At 34.8% G+C, this 14,970-nt stretch overlaps 3 protein-coding genes across 4 annotated transcripts; 1 reads left to right on the top strand and 2 right to left on the bottom strand.

Moving 5' to 3' along the window:
- Positions 1-81: 81 nt before the first annotated feature.
- LOC140832741 (glyoxylate/hydroxypyruvate/pyruvate reductase 2KGR-like) lies at positions 82-1,596 on the bottom strand. The gene is made up of 2 exons (XM_073196908.1): positions 970-1,596; positions 82-691 (listed from the first exon to the last, which is right to left on the bottom strand). The coding sequence occupies exons 1-2, from the start codon at positions 1,402-1,404 to the stop codon at positions 173-175; spliced, it is 954 nt and encodes a 317-aa protein (XP_073053009.1). The 5' UTR covers positions 1,405-1,596; the 3' UTR covers positions 82-172.
- Positions 1,597-2,237: 641 nt separating this feature from the next.
- LOC140832731 (rop guanine nucleotide exchange factor 12-like) lies at positions 2,238-5,289 on the top strand. The gene is made up of 7 exons (XM_073196898.1): positions 2,238-2,797; positions 3,079-3,195; positions 3,293-3,447; positions 3,607-3,681; positions 3,780-4,052; positions 4,186-4,506; positions 4,595-5,289. The coding sequence occupies exons 1-7, from the start codon at positions 2,500-2,502 to the stop codon at positions 5,021-5,023; spliced, it is 1,668 nt and encodes a 555-aa protein (XP_073052999.1). The 5' UTR covers positions 2,238-2,499; the 3' UTR covers positions 5,024-5,289.
- A 3,234-nt stretch (positions 5,290-8,523) lies between these two features.
- On the bottom strand, positions 8,524-13,517 carry LOC140832718 (probable plastidic glucose transporter 3). 2 transcript variants are annotated; one of them, XM_073196884.1, is made up of 15 exons: positions 13,307-13,517; positions 12,630-12,799; positions 12,317-12,428; positions 12,141-12,208; positions 11,915-12,047; positions 11,315-11,414; positions 11,098-11,210; positions 10,885-10,978; positions 10,520-10,673; positions 10,301-10,444; positions 10,148-10,221; positions 9,964-10,052; positions 9,531-9,645; positions 9,192-9,399; positions 8,524-8,952 (listed from the first exon to the last, which is right to left on the bottom strand). In XM_073196884.1, the coding sequence occupies exons 2-14, from the start codon at positions 12,718-12,720 to the stop codon at positions 9,217-9,219; spliced, it is 1,470 nt and encodes a 489-aa protein (XP_073052985.1). In that variant the 5' UTR covers positions 12,721-12,799; positions 13,307-13,517; the 3' UTR covers positions 8,524-8,952; positions 9,192-9,216. The 2 variants fall into 2 exon arrangements, with proteins under 2 accessions (XP_073052985.1, XP_073052977.1); XM_073196876.1 differs by having other exon boundaries at positions 12,630-12,753.
- Between the last annotated feature and the right edge of the window lie 1,453 nt (positions 13,518-14,970).

The raw sequence follows: 14,970 nt of genomic DNA, 5'->3' as shown, positions 1-14,970 counted from the left end.
CAAAGGAGATTTAATAATTTTGATATTAGATGGTTTTATTTAAACAATTTTTCGTAAGAGGCGTTACCTTTTTACTCGAAATGAAGCATTCATTCCAATAAAGAATTATGTCCGATGTGAGACTAAAATTTAACATCTCAATGATACGACTGCCAGATGATCAAAATCAAACTCAAACCACAGGTGTTAGCAATGGTTTGTTAATAAAATATGCCTCCAAGTTTGCAACAACAAGGTCAGCCATGGCTTTGGTGGTTTCGACAGTGTCGCTCCCAACGTGAGACAGCAATACAACATTGTCAAGTCCAAGAAGTGCCTCGGGTACCAGAGGTTCATTCTCAAAAACATCAAGCCCTGCCCCAGCTAACCGGTCTTCGAGCAACGCAGAAATGAGCTCTGGTTCGTCAACCAGTGCCCCTCTTCCGATATTGATCAGAATCCCTTTTGGTCCTAATGCACCAATAACATCCCGGTTCACAATGTGCCGTGTTTCTTCTGTCAAGGCACACGAGGCGATCAGGATTTGGCAATTTGCAGCCAAATCGACAACATTTGAGTAGTATGTATAGTTGATATTATGTTTCTTGGATCTGGAGTTGTAACCAATGGTGCAGCCAAATGCTTCAGCTCTCTTGGCTATTGCTGAACCAATCCTGCCCAATCCAATTATGCCTACTGATTTACCACTGAACTGGAAATCAAAGAAGTAAATGCAAGGAATAACAAACAAATGCACATAAATGTAAATTTTGAGAGTCTTCGAACACCTTCGCTAAAATTTAACTTTTTCGCTGGATGAGATGCTATCTCCAGGATAGTACCTCAGTCATTCATCAAACATTTATACCTCTACACATGAATAATATTGACATTTATAATGCTAATATGACAAAACACGAGTGATTAGGATAAAAAAAGAGCAAAAATCCTATGAAAAAATAAAAATCTTGCACATAAAAAGCCACATACCTTAGAACACAGCTGAAAATCTCCATTTTTCCACAGCCCACTTCTCACAAACCCATCACAAGCACAAATCTTCCGCAAAGTCGCCAATGCCAACCCAATCGCTGTGTCCGACACATCATCAGTGAGCACGTCAGGAGTATTCGCTACTCTGATGCCCTTCTCCCTGCACTTATCCAAATCGATCTTATCCAATCCCACACTGTACGTCGCCACGATTCTCAAATGGGGAAGCGATTCGATTAGCTCCGCATCGGCACCGATTTTGGTGTCCCCCACAACAGCCAAAATTGAGTCGGCGTAGCAATCCAAGAATTGGGTTTCGGAAGGAGATTCCCAGAGTTTAAAGAGTTTGAATCGGTTGTTGAGTTCTTGCTCGAGGTAACTGGACATTGGACTGGTCATTAGCACGCCAACGTCCTCCAATTTCGTCGCCATTGACACTCGGATTGGCCGAAATCGGGAAACTTTTCTTTAGCCTAAATCCATTGGTCGGTTTTGTTTCTTAACCAACAGTATTCCAGTTAATTTGGGAATTGCTCGAGAGTTTTTAGGGACTAATTAACGGTCTAAACAGTTCCTCTGATCAATGGCCTCACAATTTTCACTCTTCGTCTCTTTTCGACTGGACTTATTTTGTGAGACAGATCTTTTATTTGTTTTTATTTATGAAAAAATATTATTTTTTATGTCAAGAATATTACTTTTTATTGTGAATATCGGTAAGATTGACTCATCTTAAGATAAAGATTTGTGAGACCGTCTCACAATAAACGTATTCTTTCAATTATACTGTCATCCAAATTTCTTAAATCGAAAAACAACACTACCTAATGGCCATTTGTCTCACACAAGAGATGACCATGTATTTTATAGTATAAATCAAACAAACCATCGTTTTCAATTTATGACATCCTTTGTCTTGGAATTAGTTTTTTCTAAAAAACATGTGTACAAAATATGTAAATGTTTATAAAAAAAATGTTTATATTTAGAGAAGTATATAAACATTTTTTACATGTCAACTCATTTTTTCTTTGTTCATGCTCTGATATGCACCCAACATCCTCAACATCTCAATAAAAGTGTTTGTGTCGATGGACTGCATAATTATCAATATTTTCTTATACGAGCATGTTGTGTGACGTAGTTTATCTGACTAACGTGTTTACTAAAATATTGTGTTCATTTTATAAATAAAATAATAGCAACATCATATAAAGTTAAATAGAATAAAATAAAAAATAAATAAATTTTCTTTACTAAATCAGAAACAACACATTTCCTTGAATTTTTTTAAAAAAACTTGCTTCCTCAGCTAAAACATAATCACCTTTGTTTTGTTGTCATAATACTAATTAAGAAACATTTCCTTTACTTCCTCTTTCCTTTCAAAATACTAGGAAAGGGAACGGAAATCATCTTTACCAGTCCTCCCATTCCTATTATCTTTTTTTTTTTCTCTTCCATTTTCCATACAAAATCCAGCTTGAATCACACACAAAAAAATAATCATAAAAAAAAATAAAGAATATGGTTCGGGCCGCTTTGGAGGAGGAAAAGGAAATGTACGTGAACAGGTTGGGGTATTTCAAAGGAATGCATGAAAATGGAGGGGGGAAAGCCAGGAGTTTGGTTCTTGATCAAAACAGCGGCTCTTTGTCGCCGTCGGATCAGGAAAGGATGACGTCGAGAAGCCATGCGTCCGCCCCTTTACATGATAGTCAAGCATTGGAACAGGCGAGGATTGGGTCTGAGCTTAATCGGACGGAGAATATCAAGTCCCGGTTTGCCGCTGATGGAAGTGTGGCGAAAGAGGGACATCATTCAGGCAAGAAAACAAGATATAAACGGTTTGATTTATGTAGTTTTTTGTTCCCTCATGAGTTTAATTTTGTCTTGTGTTATTCGTTAGATTTCTTTCCAATATAAACGGTTTAATATGATTTGGAGCGTGATTAATAATTTCTGAAATCAATAAATTTTTTGGTTCGGTTGGATCCGTCCTTGCTATTTTTGAAGATCGTAGCTATTCTGGTTTGGGTTGTTTTAGATTCTTTTTCTTTATCGATAAATACGGATGAAAATCTGTTGTTGTTGGGTGTGATTTAGATATGGAATTGATGAAGGAGAAGTTTGCGAAGTTGCTTCTTGGTGAGGATATGTCAGGTGGAGGGAAGGGCGTTTCATCAGCTTTGGCATTGTCAAATGCCATCACAAATCTAGCTGGTAAATTTTTCCGATAATTTCCACTATGATGTCAGAAATTTTCCATTTTTATTGCTTTGGTATGCAATATTGTTTAGATTTTTGGAGTTTGATGCAGCTTCTGTGTTTGGAGAGCAAAAGAGATTAGAGCCAATGTTACCAGATACCAAGGCAAGATGGAGAAAGGAGATTGATTGGCTATTATCTGTAACAGATCATATCGTCGAACTTGTTCCCTCAAAACAAAGATCAAAAGATGGAACCTCTATGGAGGTAACTTTCATTCATTTGTCCATCACATGAAATTTGGACGTAATCTAGCTAAGGGGTCGATGGATCTGACGCTGGCCGTGTCTGCATGTTGATAAAATTGTTCTTGATTGTACTCATCGGTATTTTGAATAAGTTTGAGTTGACTTTTTGCTTTGCCAGATTATGGTGACAAAACAGAGAAATGATATCCAAATGAACATACCGGCCTTACGCAAGCTTGATGCAATGCTACTTGTAAGAGTATACTTTATTTGATTCTCGATCTGTATCTGGTTTTATGGGCATTCTTTAATTTGTGACTACTCATTTCTCTATGGTTGGAATACAAATAGGATTGTTTGGACAACTTCAAGGAGCAAAATGAGTTTTGGTATGTAACAAAGGGCGATGAAGATTCCCAGAAGGGAAAGAACATGAGAAACGATGAGAAGTGGTGGATTCCAGTTCCTAAAGTTCCCACAGATGGCTTATCTGAAGTTACAAGAAAATGGCTACAGTATCAGAAGGATTCTGTAAACCAAGTGTTGAAAGCTGCAATGGCCATAAATGCTCAAGTTTTATCAGAAATGGAAATACCCGAAAACTACATTGAATCTCTTCCTAAGGTGCTTAAGAATACAAGAAAAGTGTATCTAAGTCTTTGGTTTTGTACTAATAAAAGTGGAAAACCATTACTTATTCTCAGTCTCAAGTTTTTGTGGCTTTGACTTAATGAGCTAGCCCTCTTTCTCTTCACAGAATGGGAGAGCATGCCTTGGAGACTTGATCTACAAGGGAATCACTGATGACCATTTTGATCCGGACTATTTTCTTTCATCTCTGGATTTGTCAACGGAACACAAGATTCTTGACCTCAAGAACAGGATTGAGGCCTCAGTGGTGATATGGAAACGGAAGATGACGGCTAAAGACAGCAAGTCTTCGTGGGGTTCTGGTGTAAGTATGGAGAAAAGGGAACTTTTTGAAGAGAGAGCCGAGACGATTCTTCTAATTCTAAAGCATCGTTTCCCCGGAATTTCTCAATCTTCTCTAGATATCAGCAAAATCCAGTACAGCAAAGTAAGACCCACTACATTGTGTTACACAAGAATTCCCTCATTTTATTCCATCAAAGAGTTCAGATTTTAGAGCTTTCATGACCTTGCAGGATGTGGGACATGCGATTCTTGAAAGCTACTCGAGAATCATCGAAAGCCTGGCGTACACCGTAATGTCTAGGATCGATGACGTAATGCACGCAGACTCACTTGCAAGAAATCCCTCTGGGGAGACGAGGTCGCCTTTAAAAGATCAATGCCCTCTCAAAGTATCAGAGAAATTTCCCAACGCCAACGAGGAACTCGATAAGCTTAATTCATTGGAAAAACCAACTTCAATGACATTGTTGGATTTCATGGGATGGACTTTAGATCCAGGAGATTCAGAAGCGAAGAAGGACTCGAATGATGATAGTTGTGGAGACACAGATACAAAGTTCCTCGGTAAACCGGCTAACATTGTAACAGACAAGAAAATGTCATACATAGAGAAGCTAGAGATCTTAGGTGGTTCGAGAAGTCCAACAGCGCGACACTAACACGATCCCATTGCAGACGAACTAACTGGTTAAGACTAGGTAGATGAAGCCTGGAATTGAATTGATGTATGTATGTAAAATGCTCTTGACAAGTTATGTAGATGTTTTATCATATATGTTATAGATAGGAAGAATTCTTAGAGATCTATTTGAATTTTGACTACCTTAATTTAGATGTACAAGAATTCATGTCAACGGATTGTACCTTCAGGGAGAGTTTTATTTATTTAGTCATTGTGAAATGTTACCATTCGGCTGTTTTAATCGGTTCAGCAACATTTTCTTTATATATACACTGATTGAATTAGAGATGTACGAGAAGGTCAAGAGAAATATCGTAATACATCAATAAATCACTGAAGCTTAAATCAATCTTATCAATTCAAAAGTTATTCACGTTCAATCGTCAGTTCTAATAAATTTTAAAAAAAATCACGATAATAAATTACAAAATTCATAATGTTCTATAAAAAAGTTTACAAATATCAATAAAACTTATACAAAACAAATCTACAAAATTCTGTGAAAATTTTTAAAAATCTATGAGATTCTGCAAAAGTAAGTAGAAATCTATGAACTCCACAAAAGTCTTTATTTAAAAAAAGTCAGCAAATCTCTGCAACGAATACACCATCTTTAAATAATGTTAGTTTTGCTACAACGTTGTTATGTAATTTATACAATTGACTTCATATATTGTTTTTGTAATTGAACTAAAACAACATATAAACACCCACTTGAGCTCATTGTGATTCTTTTTATCCTATTACCCTGTTTTTTCATCATTCCATAATCATTAACATTTTTTGTTCTATAGTTTACCACTAAAATAACGTGAAATTTAGTTATAAAAAGAAAATTTGTACACGATGGCATATACTTATCAATGTTGTTGAGTATGTTTTTAGTCCTATAGTTCTAATATTTAATTGAACTTACACCTAAAAATAAATTTGATTAGGTGTTATTATTTTTTTTTTTCTATTTTTAAAATTCAAAGAGATAAAAAGTTGTTTTTAGATATGTTCTATTACAGCATATGTTTTTTCCCAAGTGGTGAGAAGGATGACATCAAGATATTCTCATATTGAAAGAAGGAGACACTGTCAGTGAATACATTTAGTCATATGAATATTTCTTCCGATCTATTATGAAGAAAGAAAAAACAAATTATTTCTTACGTATTTATACAATTACAAGGATACAATTATACTTTATGAACAAACTGATCGGCATTTTATGAATACTTATGAAATATTATGCGTAATGTTATATTTAATCGAAAATGGTAAATAACGAAAAATATTTTTAAATTTATTTTTTATTGTTTTAGAATATTTCTTTTAACACTAAGTTTTGATGATTGACTAAATAACAACATCGAGCTGTTACAAAAAACCAGCCGTTATATTGTTTTGTAATTTTAGGTTTCTGACCGCTGACAAAGAAGTCATACCGTTTAAGTTATTTAATATTTCATGTTGCAGATCACTCAGAGTTCTAACCAGAACAAGATTTTAAATAAGCATTCAATGTTGACCATTATTATCCAACGTTGGTCAGAAACGTGCAAAGCAAAGTGGATATTTGTTTTCCTCGTTCTAAAACTACATATTTTGGTATAAGACTACATCATTCCACCAACTCTTGATGTGACAAAAAGTTTCCTAGCAAGCCTAACTAAAGTCAAGTTAGTTTTTAGAGGTTATCCAAGCAAAAGACGAAAAAAGGGAACATTAAATGACATTTATTGCAGTGTACAATATTGATAGAAACAAGATCATTATATCGAGAATTAGTACAAGTGATCATTGAAAAACATATCCGACCGCTGGAGCTTTTCAACTATATATAGATCCAAATTCAGTTCAAAGAATACTCTTGTTCTCGAACTCGTATATTATCTTATCTGCATTTTAAACATCTTTGAGCAATCTTAAATCTATACATTTTCAAACCGCTCATTAAGCACCCGCTCTATTAGGATCAAACTTACCACTAGATCAAAAGTCATAGCTGTTAGCCAAATAACAATTTATTTTCTTAAACTTGTGGTTGCGCATAGTGCACTTACTTGTTTGCTAATAGCTCAGGCTGGTAGAGCTATGAGTCTGGACAGGTGCGTGTCTATCTGTTGGTGTTGTCTCATATATTTTACTGATCAGTCTTAACTTTTCTCTACCGTCGGTCCTGTCCCCAACAGAGATAATATTACAGTTAAGATATGACGTCACTCTTTACGGCACACATAGCCAACCAGATCTAGCGGGCAATGTCAGCAGTTTTACGCACGAAAATTTCATAAGAGGTCACTAATATCAGTACTACTCTGACACTCATATATGCTTAACCCAACATTTTCCCTCCCAAGATGTATATAAATATGTTTCTTAGGAAACTTGAACTCGTGATCTTACTCTGATACCAATTGTTAGTATTAAACGCTTATCATTAGGTCAAAAGTTATAGTTGTTAGCCAAAACGCAACTTTGTTTTATTATAGTTGTGATAACAAATAGTGCACCTATTTGTATGCTAATAGGTCGGGCTGTTAGGCTCATGTCCGTGGAGATACTTGTCTATTTGCTGGTGCTATCGCATATCCTTTAGAGATTAATCTTCTCATTTCTCTACCGTCAGCCATGTTTCCACCAGAGACAATATTACCCGTTAAGATGTGACGTCACTCTCTTACTGAGCCAACCAGATCAAACAACGCAACATCAACAGTTTGACGTACGAAAACTTCCCAATAGCTTACCCATCCCAGTAGTACTTTCACTCATGGATGCTTAACCCAACACGCTCAATAGTTCATTTAGATTTTCTAAGGATCATCGTTGTGCTACTTCACCAACTCAAGCCGTTACAAACTATCTGTTGGTTTTGTTTCTAAGTATCTCGTGAATCTATTTTTCATAAATAGCCATAATTGTAACATGATCACGAGTTTCAGTTTAAGCAGTATGATAAATTTTAACTGAAACGAGCTTATTACAAAACGTTGTAAATCCAAAATTTTTTAATAGAAAATTTTCTAAGCAGAAGAAGATGTGACATATACATTTTATCTCCGAACATCCATAAAAACTTTGTGTCATTTACTTACGCATTTTACATTTTCGCAAATTCAAATTTTTTGACCATTTGTTGTTAAAATGCTAACCGTTTGTTTAACACTAAACAAACCGAACCGTTTTCATACTTACTCTGTTTTAACGTGTTCTAATAAAAACTAGTCGTTCAAGAATGTTTTTCAACATATAAAATAAAACGGTTAACAACGGATTTAAATCAAGAAAATTTTTAAAAAATTATTTACCCTTCTCAAACTCTAACTCGATAAACAAGTGATATCAGTGCAGGTTTTTAGTAAACTCTGACAACTAAAATTTCAAATCTTGATTATGATAATATAAGGGACCAAAACCACATACGTCAAATATGAAGGATGGAAAAAGAAATACGTAAAAGATTTAAAAGCAAATTCCACAGTACCGCTTGAATTGAGATGGAGTTATAAGGGAATCCGTCCGTCAATTGTAATTTATAAAACCCTGATCGCCGTTCACACCTCAATGTCCTTCAATAAATCAGTTCCATTTTCGGAACAGAAGCGAATGAATATTACATAGATGAAACATAAGTGAATATGAAGACAGAAATTAAATCCAAGCTTACAAGTTTATTATTATGTTTTTTTTTTTTTTTGGGTGTCACCATGCAGTAGTCGTATCCTCGTAATCTAAAAAATAAGTCACGCACTGTGTTTGTCCATTACCAAAAATTCCTCGACGCTGCCTGTTGTGATGCTGAGTTTATATAACTCGTGCATTCGAGAAAACATGACACGAACTATTGCGCAACCCCACTTTTTCTACTTGCATCAATATTTGTATCCGACCCCGTACATTAGCTTTGGTTCATAGCTGCAAATCAAACGAATTGGAATGTTAGAAAGTACATAGACAGATCAAGTTAGTTTTACAAGGGGGAGCGGGATAGAAATTTTTCCAGATATTCAAACATCATAGTCTTCAAGAACATCTGAATCCAAGTTAGAAATGAAATTCGAATATCTTTTAATTTGGGTCCAGAGAGACCGCACGCTCCTTTCTCCGACCATTGGCATCGATTGTCATCCAGTATGAGCAAAAGACATGCGTACCTTGGAAGACTGAGCCAAATCTCGTTTAATCAACAGGAAGAAGTGCCATTTCAATTTCTTGTAATGACTTTCCTTTGGTTTCCACCACGTTCTTCTTTACAAAGACAACTGCCATCAAGCAAACGGTAGCAAACATTGTATACAAAGTTTTTGGCCCCAGAATCTCCAGCAGATGAAGAAATAGCAAACCAACAAAAAAATTTATCACCTGAAAATAACATTGTTGAACAAGACGTTATTTTTATAGAAAAACGACCCAGAAACAAAATCACATTATAGCATTGGCGAGCACCCCCGACACCACTTCCCCGATTTTAATAATCAAAACAAATTACATACCCAATGTACGGCCATGCAAATAGCCATTGCAGTTGCCCTAATTCGGCCTGGGAAAATCTCTGAAAGGAGGAGGCCAGGCACAGGTCCAGCGCCCAAGGAAAAAGTCGCGACGAACCTATAAAAGAGAAGAAAAGCAATCACCAGGTAAAGTAGTGGCCAACAAAATATTTCAGTTTCCATTTTTAATAAAAATGATCTAACAGGTCCAAATAATTTGAAGGGAACAAAACAGTAAGAGAATATCTAAATATCGATTGACGAAGTATGATTCCACAATTTTCTCTTGTTCTCTTTCTTTCAGGAATGCGAAAGACATTATTACCAGAGAGAATAAAAGTTCCCATTGGCATAAAATGGATAGTCTCTTTGAGTTTCAAGTTATAAGCATTATAAGCTGCAACTTTGTAATAGCTAAGTCAAGTGTTGTACTCACAGCAGCATGCCGGCAACAGAAAGATACATATTTCCTGAGCCTTGTAAAAATCCACTAGCTGCTATGACTTGAAAACACATAGCCAATGCCTGAAACCAGTAAAAAATATTGAAGGAATTTAAGCCACATGTGATGCATTTTCTTTGCAGTAGGTAAGTTTCTCGAGTAAGGATGTTTTACTTGCCATGCCCAAGAAACTCCAAATCAAAAGCACCTTCCTTCCTAATCTATCCATCAAAATCATTGCAACAATAGATCCTGTAAAATTAAAAAGAATAGGGTGAAAATTATGAGGGCTTAACAAGAGAAAATGCAACTTGCTTTTCCTTGTCATTACCTGATAAATTTACCACACCTACGCATATATTTCCGATATCTGAGGACACTCCAGCACTTCTGAAGACAGTTGATGAGAAGTAGAACACGGCATTTATGCCCGACAATTGTTGTAAAGCAAATAGGACAGACCCAAGGAATACCACTGTGGAGAGAGTTATAATGTCAATTATTGATATGTAAATGGAGATTTCACAAAATGCTACTCAAAAATATGTACCTTTAAAATGACGACCGTGAATCAACTCAGAAATTTTTAATGTATCCATGTCATCACCTCTGCCTGACTTGCACAATTCTGCCATTGCAGGTTTAACATGTGAAGCCCCAAAAAGCCTCTCGAGTTCTTCTTCAGTGTCCGCTATTTTTCCTCTCTGAGCCAATAAAGTTACAGTTTGAGCAGAGAAAGAAACAGTATGCAACAATAACGAACAACTCCCAGGTACAGTTCTAACAAGAACAACTGATCAGGGACTAAATGTTATACTCACAAATCTTCAGTTTCCCCGTAGGATAAACAAAATTATTTGATCTAATACATTTATACAAAGGAAGGAGAACTGAAGGTGAAAGATGAGAGAGGACCTTCAAAAGCCAATGAGGAGACTCAGCAGAGAACTCCATCAAAAAAGCTAATAGCACAGCAGGAATAGCAGAGATCCAGAAGCATACTCTCCACCTGCAACAAAACCACTGAGTGACATGATCTAAGAAGAGAGTTACAAGCAATATCATCTATAAATGTGGGCACACTCAACCAGGTGAAGCTCTATTTCATGACATCCGTTAGCCCCTTACCAGCCAAGAACACTTTTTGCTGGAATCCCTATGAAGAATGCCGTCATAAGTCCAAGGCATGTTGCAATCTGAGTGAAGCTTCCGTATGTACCCCTCACAAAAGCTGGAGAAACCTGTTCAAACATTTGAAACATGATCCACAAGACAAGTCGATGCAAACAGTTGGTGAATTATCTAATGAAATTGGGGCAGTAAATGGGATAATCATATTGTATACCTCTGATACATACATTGCTACAACGGGAGGACCAACACCCATACCAGTTCCAACCAAAAACCTTCCTAGGAGCATACCTCCTAGGCTACTTGTTGTGGCACTGAAAGTTGGGATGAAGACACCTTAGAAGCAATATGATTAAGTTAAGAAAGTTAAAGAAAACAGCCACATCCCAGCAATTCTAATCAATAACATTTTAAGTTAAAAGACAACACAAGGTTTTCATTTTTGAAGACCAGTTTTGTCAAAAGTGTCACAAGTATGCCTTGCTAAACTGGATCCAGGTGAAAATCAATATGATAGAACTGCAAGAGCTCTATCTCAAAACAATCACAAAATAATGAAGAAAAAGAGGTTAATCCCAGTGATCGAAAGCAATGAAACGATATTGTATTCAATTTTCAGAAATAGAAAAGAAATAAAAATGAAGAACTCTCCACTACTTCACTCAAGAAGGGAACAATCCCTCTTTGCCCCAGTAATGCTAGACTCACGTAACAAAACACATCATACAATCCCTCATGCCCTAGCAATGATAATACATGCAACTCTACTACTAAAATACTGTTCAACTGAAACATTTTACTGCAGAAAGTTAACCTTGTGGAAGAACCAATAATCATCGGTAAAGCACATAATTGAAATGATCTTCTACGACCAAGTCCATCAGCAATCAAACCACTGAACATTGATCCAATAAAGGCACCTCCTAGACATGTACTCACTACCAGACCTTCAGTTAATTAAGAATAGCTCATTAGATGGAGATTCATAACATATTGGTGAATCAATTTACTAAAACAAATCTGAAGACCATCCTTGTTACCTTCAGCCAACGTGCTACCACTGAAACCAAGATCCAATGAAATGCTCTCCAATGTGTCATTCACCACCCTTAAATGATCCCAAAATAAAGGTAAATAAATACATGTTCACTGAGCCCGGTTTTTGACAAATTCAAAGCATGGGTCAAGCAAAAAACTTCAGTGAGATGGAACAAACCCAAGATGGTAGCCAAACAAAAATGATGATAGACTTGCCACCACAACATATGGCAAGGGCCGCTTCCAGGAAGGGTTTCCAATATCTTTCCACACACCATTGTGTGACTGCTCTGAAATTCCAGAAAACAGAAGGAAAACTCAATAGATTACCACCCAACTTCACCACAACAGTAAGAAGAAATTTATGATGCATAAAAACTACTCACACAAAAATGCAAGATCAATGACATGCTTACAATAAGATGCATATGCCAATATCAACTTCCTCAACAACATTTAACGGAAAATGCAAATAAAACTAAACGACTAACCTAAATTTTCATCTTTCTCGAGAAAATTGAGACGTTCTTTTGACGATACACGCTTGTGCATCGTGAAGATGTCTGTATGGCGCCCTCGCATACCTCGATTATAGAATAAACATCCAAGTAAAGTCTGCCACAATGGATAGCTCAATAATCAACAATTTGTTCCTTTTTTTCTGTTTTTGGAAACATCAATAATTAAATTTCCGTATACTCTGTGAGTCCACAAACAACCCGAATAAAAATGCAAATGATACAAAAAGTGTGATAGCTGCAAAATCTTAGAAAAATCATATCTTATTATTGAATAATACAAAATAAATTGGAAATACATAGAAAAGCAGATTCAACGGCGCAGGTACGAACTTATAATCCGATCTTCAGTTTCTGGACAATGACTACAAATTAAAATGCGGAATCATAAGCAGTAACCTTATAATAAAAAATTTACCCTGGAATCAGGATATTTCACATCCAATCAACATTCCAACCAAACAAAAAAGTGATCTCGATTAATCTCTAATCTTTTTACACCGAAGCGCTTACGTTTGTGAGCACGTGCATACACACAATTCACGATCAAACAAAACAACGTGCATAACAAAATATTTTCTCCATGCGTCCATAAATACAGTAAATGCGTAAACAAACGTATTCCACTTCGACCAAAGACGAGCATTTACCTGCAGAGATGACAATGCGAGAGAAAAATCGACAAAATCGCCACTCAGCGGGATCCGAAAACTTCTTTTTCACCGTTGATCCGCAATTTAGGTCGGCGTATCGTAGAATGGAGTAGAGTGAGTGTAAATTAAGGAAGCAGCAATTATGAAACGACGGTGGACAAATCCATCTAGAGCTCACAGAGAAACACCTGTGAATGTTGTTGGAAAGAGTGTAGAGCCTTTCATTTTCTTTTTTATTTTATGTATTTAATTCCAACGTCTTAGAAAATTGAATATTCATACATTTTGTAAATATATTATTATTATTATCTATAATTATATTTTCTCAAATTTAAATTATTTCAACTAATCTATAAATATTTACTAAATTATTGATAATAATGAAAAAATAAAAAATTTAGCAAATTAAATATTATTACAAAAGGATAAAAAAGTATTACAACAATTTACTCTAAGATCATTATCCAACTAAAATAACATAACTTTATAATAATAATTTTTTCATTATACTCAACTAATATTATTTAAAAAAATATATTAAAATTACATTATAATCGGAAAATCATATATATATATTAATTTAATCGAGTATTAGCTTTGAGTACGAATAGAATTCTTTAAGATCTGACTTCATTTTCATATCCGAAAATCCTCATATTTGAATACTTATATATATAATTGAGTAAAAAATCTTTTTCATACCCTAGTCGTCCGAATTGAATATCAAATTCAATATCGAGTTGAAAGAAATTATCTTCCCTACAAACTAGTTGTTGGAAGTCGATGAGCCTTTCTTGCCATCCCATTTTTTGTCTTTTTCAACCAAATATCTTTATTAAATTATATATATACACCCTATGTTGGTCCTAAATAGCAAGGTTCTAAAAGCGTGAAGCGTTTCAAAACGCAGATATCGAGTTCTAAGTTTTTCAAGCTCAAGCGAGATTAGTACGTGTTTAAACGTAAAAAAACATTTTTTTATCTTTAATGTAATTGTAATTATTTCAAACCAATAAAATAGATAAAATAATACATAAATATGATAAATTTAAGTTTGATGCATTAATTCTCATATTTATAACATCATAAAATCTCAAATTTATAATCTTTATATTTTTTTGCAACTAGAACATATTAAAAAATGCTAAATATTTGTCAAATCATTGTCATACACGTTTAATCATAATTAAAATTAAAAATAAACGTCTAAATTATAAACCTAATTTATTATTTTAAAATAAAAACATATATTCAAAATAAAAAATAAATAAAAAAATAAACAGATGCGATTACTTGTGTTTAAGGATACTTAGTTAAACGTCTTAATTACGCTTAATTCACTGCTTTTCTCCGAAGCGGGGTATTTTTGTCAAGTTTCAAGTTTAAACGTGCTTACATGAAGTTTAAACGGATTTTTTTAGAAGAATGCTAAATAGTAAGTAGTTATTTATTATTATTATTGTCTTGAATATATAGTTCGTTTCTAGTATTTATTATTATTATTTTTACTCATATGCAAAGATATTCAACTCTCTCTTTAATGAATTAAGTGAGAATAAAATATAAAATTTGTTTTTAAAATTTTTATTTTATTTTAAGCAGTGAGACGTGGAAGTCTTGAACCGTGACATATTCATTATGTTAAAGAGTGAGTCTCATGT

Source organism: Primulina eburnea, chromosome 1, assembly GCF_022965805.1.
Source record: "Primulina eburnea isolate SZY01 chromosome 1, ASM2296580v1, whole genome shotgun sequence".
Classification (NCBI taxonomy): Eukaryota; Viridiplantae; Streptophyta; class Magnoliopsida; order Lamiales; family Gesneriaceae; genus Primulina; species Primulina eburnea.
This window is presented reverse-complemented; position numbering and strand designations above follow the sequence as displayed.

Coding starts and splice junctions, on each gene's coding strand:
- LOC140832741 (XM_073196908.1), bottom strand. CDS start 1,404: ATGGCGACGAAATTGGAGGACGTTGGCGTGCTAATGACCAGTCCAATG. Junction 692..969: donor ATTTTCAGCTGTGTTCTAAG/GTATGTGGCTTT, acceptor TTTGATTTCCAG/TTCAGTGGTAAATCAGTAGG.
- LOC140832731 (XM_073196898.1), top strand. CDS start 2,500: ATGGTTCGGGCCGCTTTGGAGGAGGAAAAGGAAATGTACGTGAACAGG. Junction 3,196..3,292: donor TGCCATCACAAATCTAGCTG/GTAAATTTTTCC, acceptor AGTTTGATGCAG/CTTCTGTGTTTGGAGAGCAA. Junction 3,448..3,606: donor AAGATGGAACCTCTATGGAG/GTAACTTTCATT, acceptor TTGCTTTGCCAG/ATTATGGTGACAAAACAGAG.
- LOC140832718 (XM_073196884.1), bottom strand. CDS start 12,720: ATGCGAGGGCGCCATACAGACATCTTCACGATGCACAAGCGTGTATCG. Junction 12,048..12,140: donor TGGTAGCACGTTGGCTGAAG/GTAACAAGGATG, acceptor AATTAACTGAAG/GTCTGGTAGTGAGTACATGT. Junction 11,415..11,914: donor ATTATTGGTTCTTCCACAAG/GTTAACTTTCTG, acceptor CCCAACTTTCAG/TGCCACAACAAGTAGCCTAG.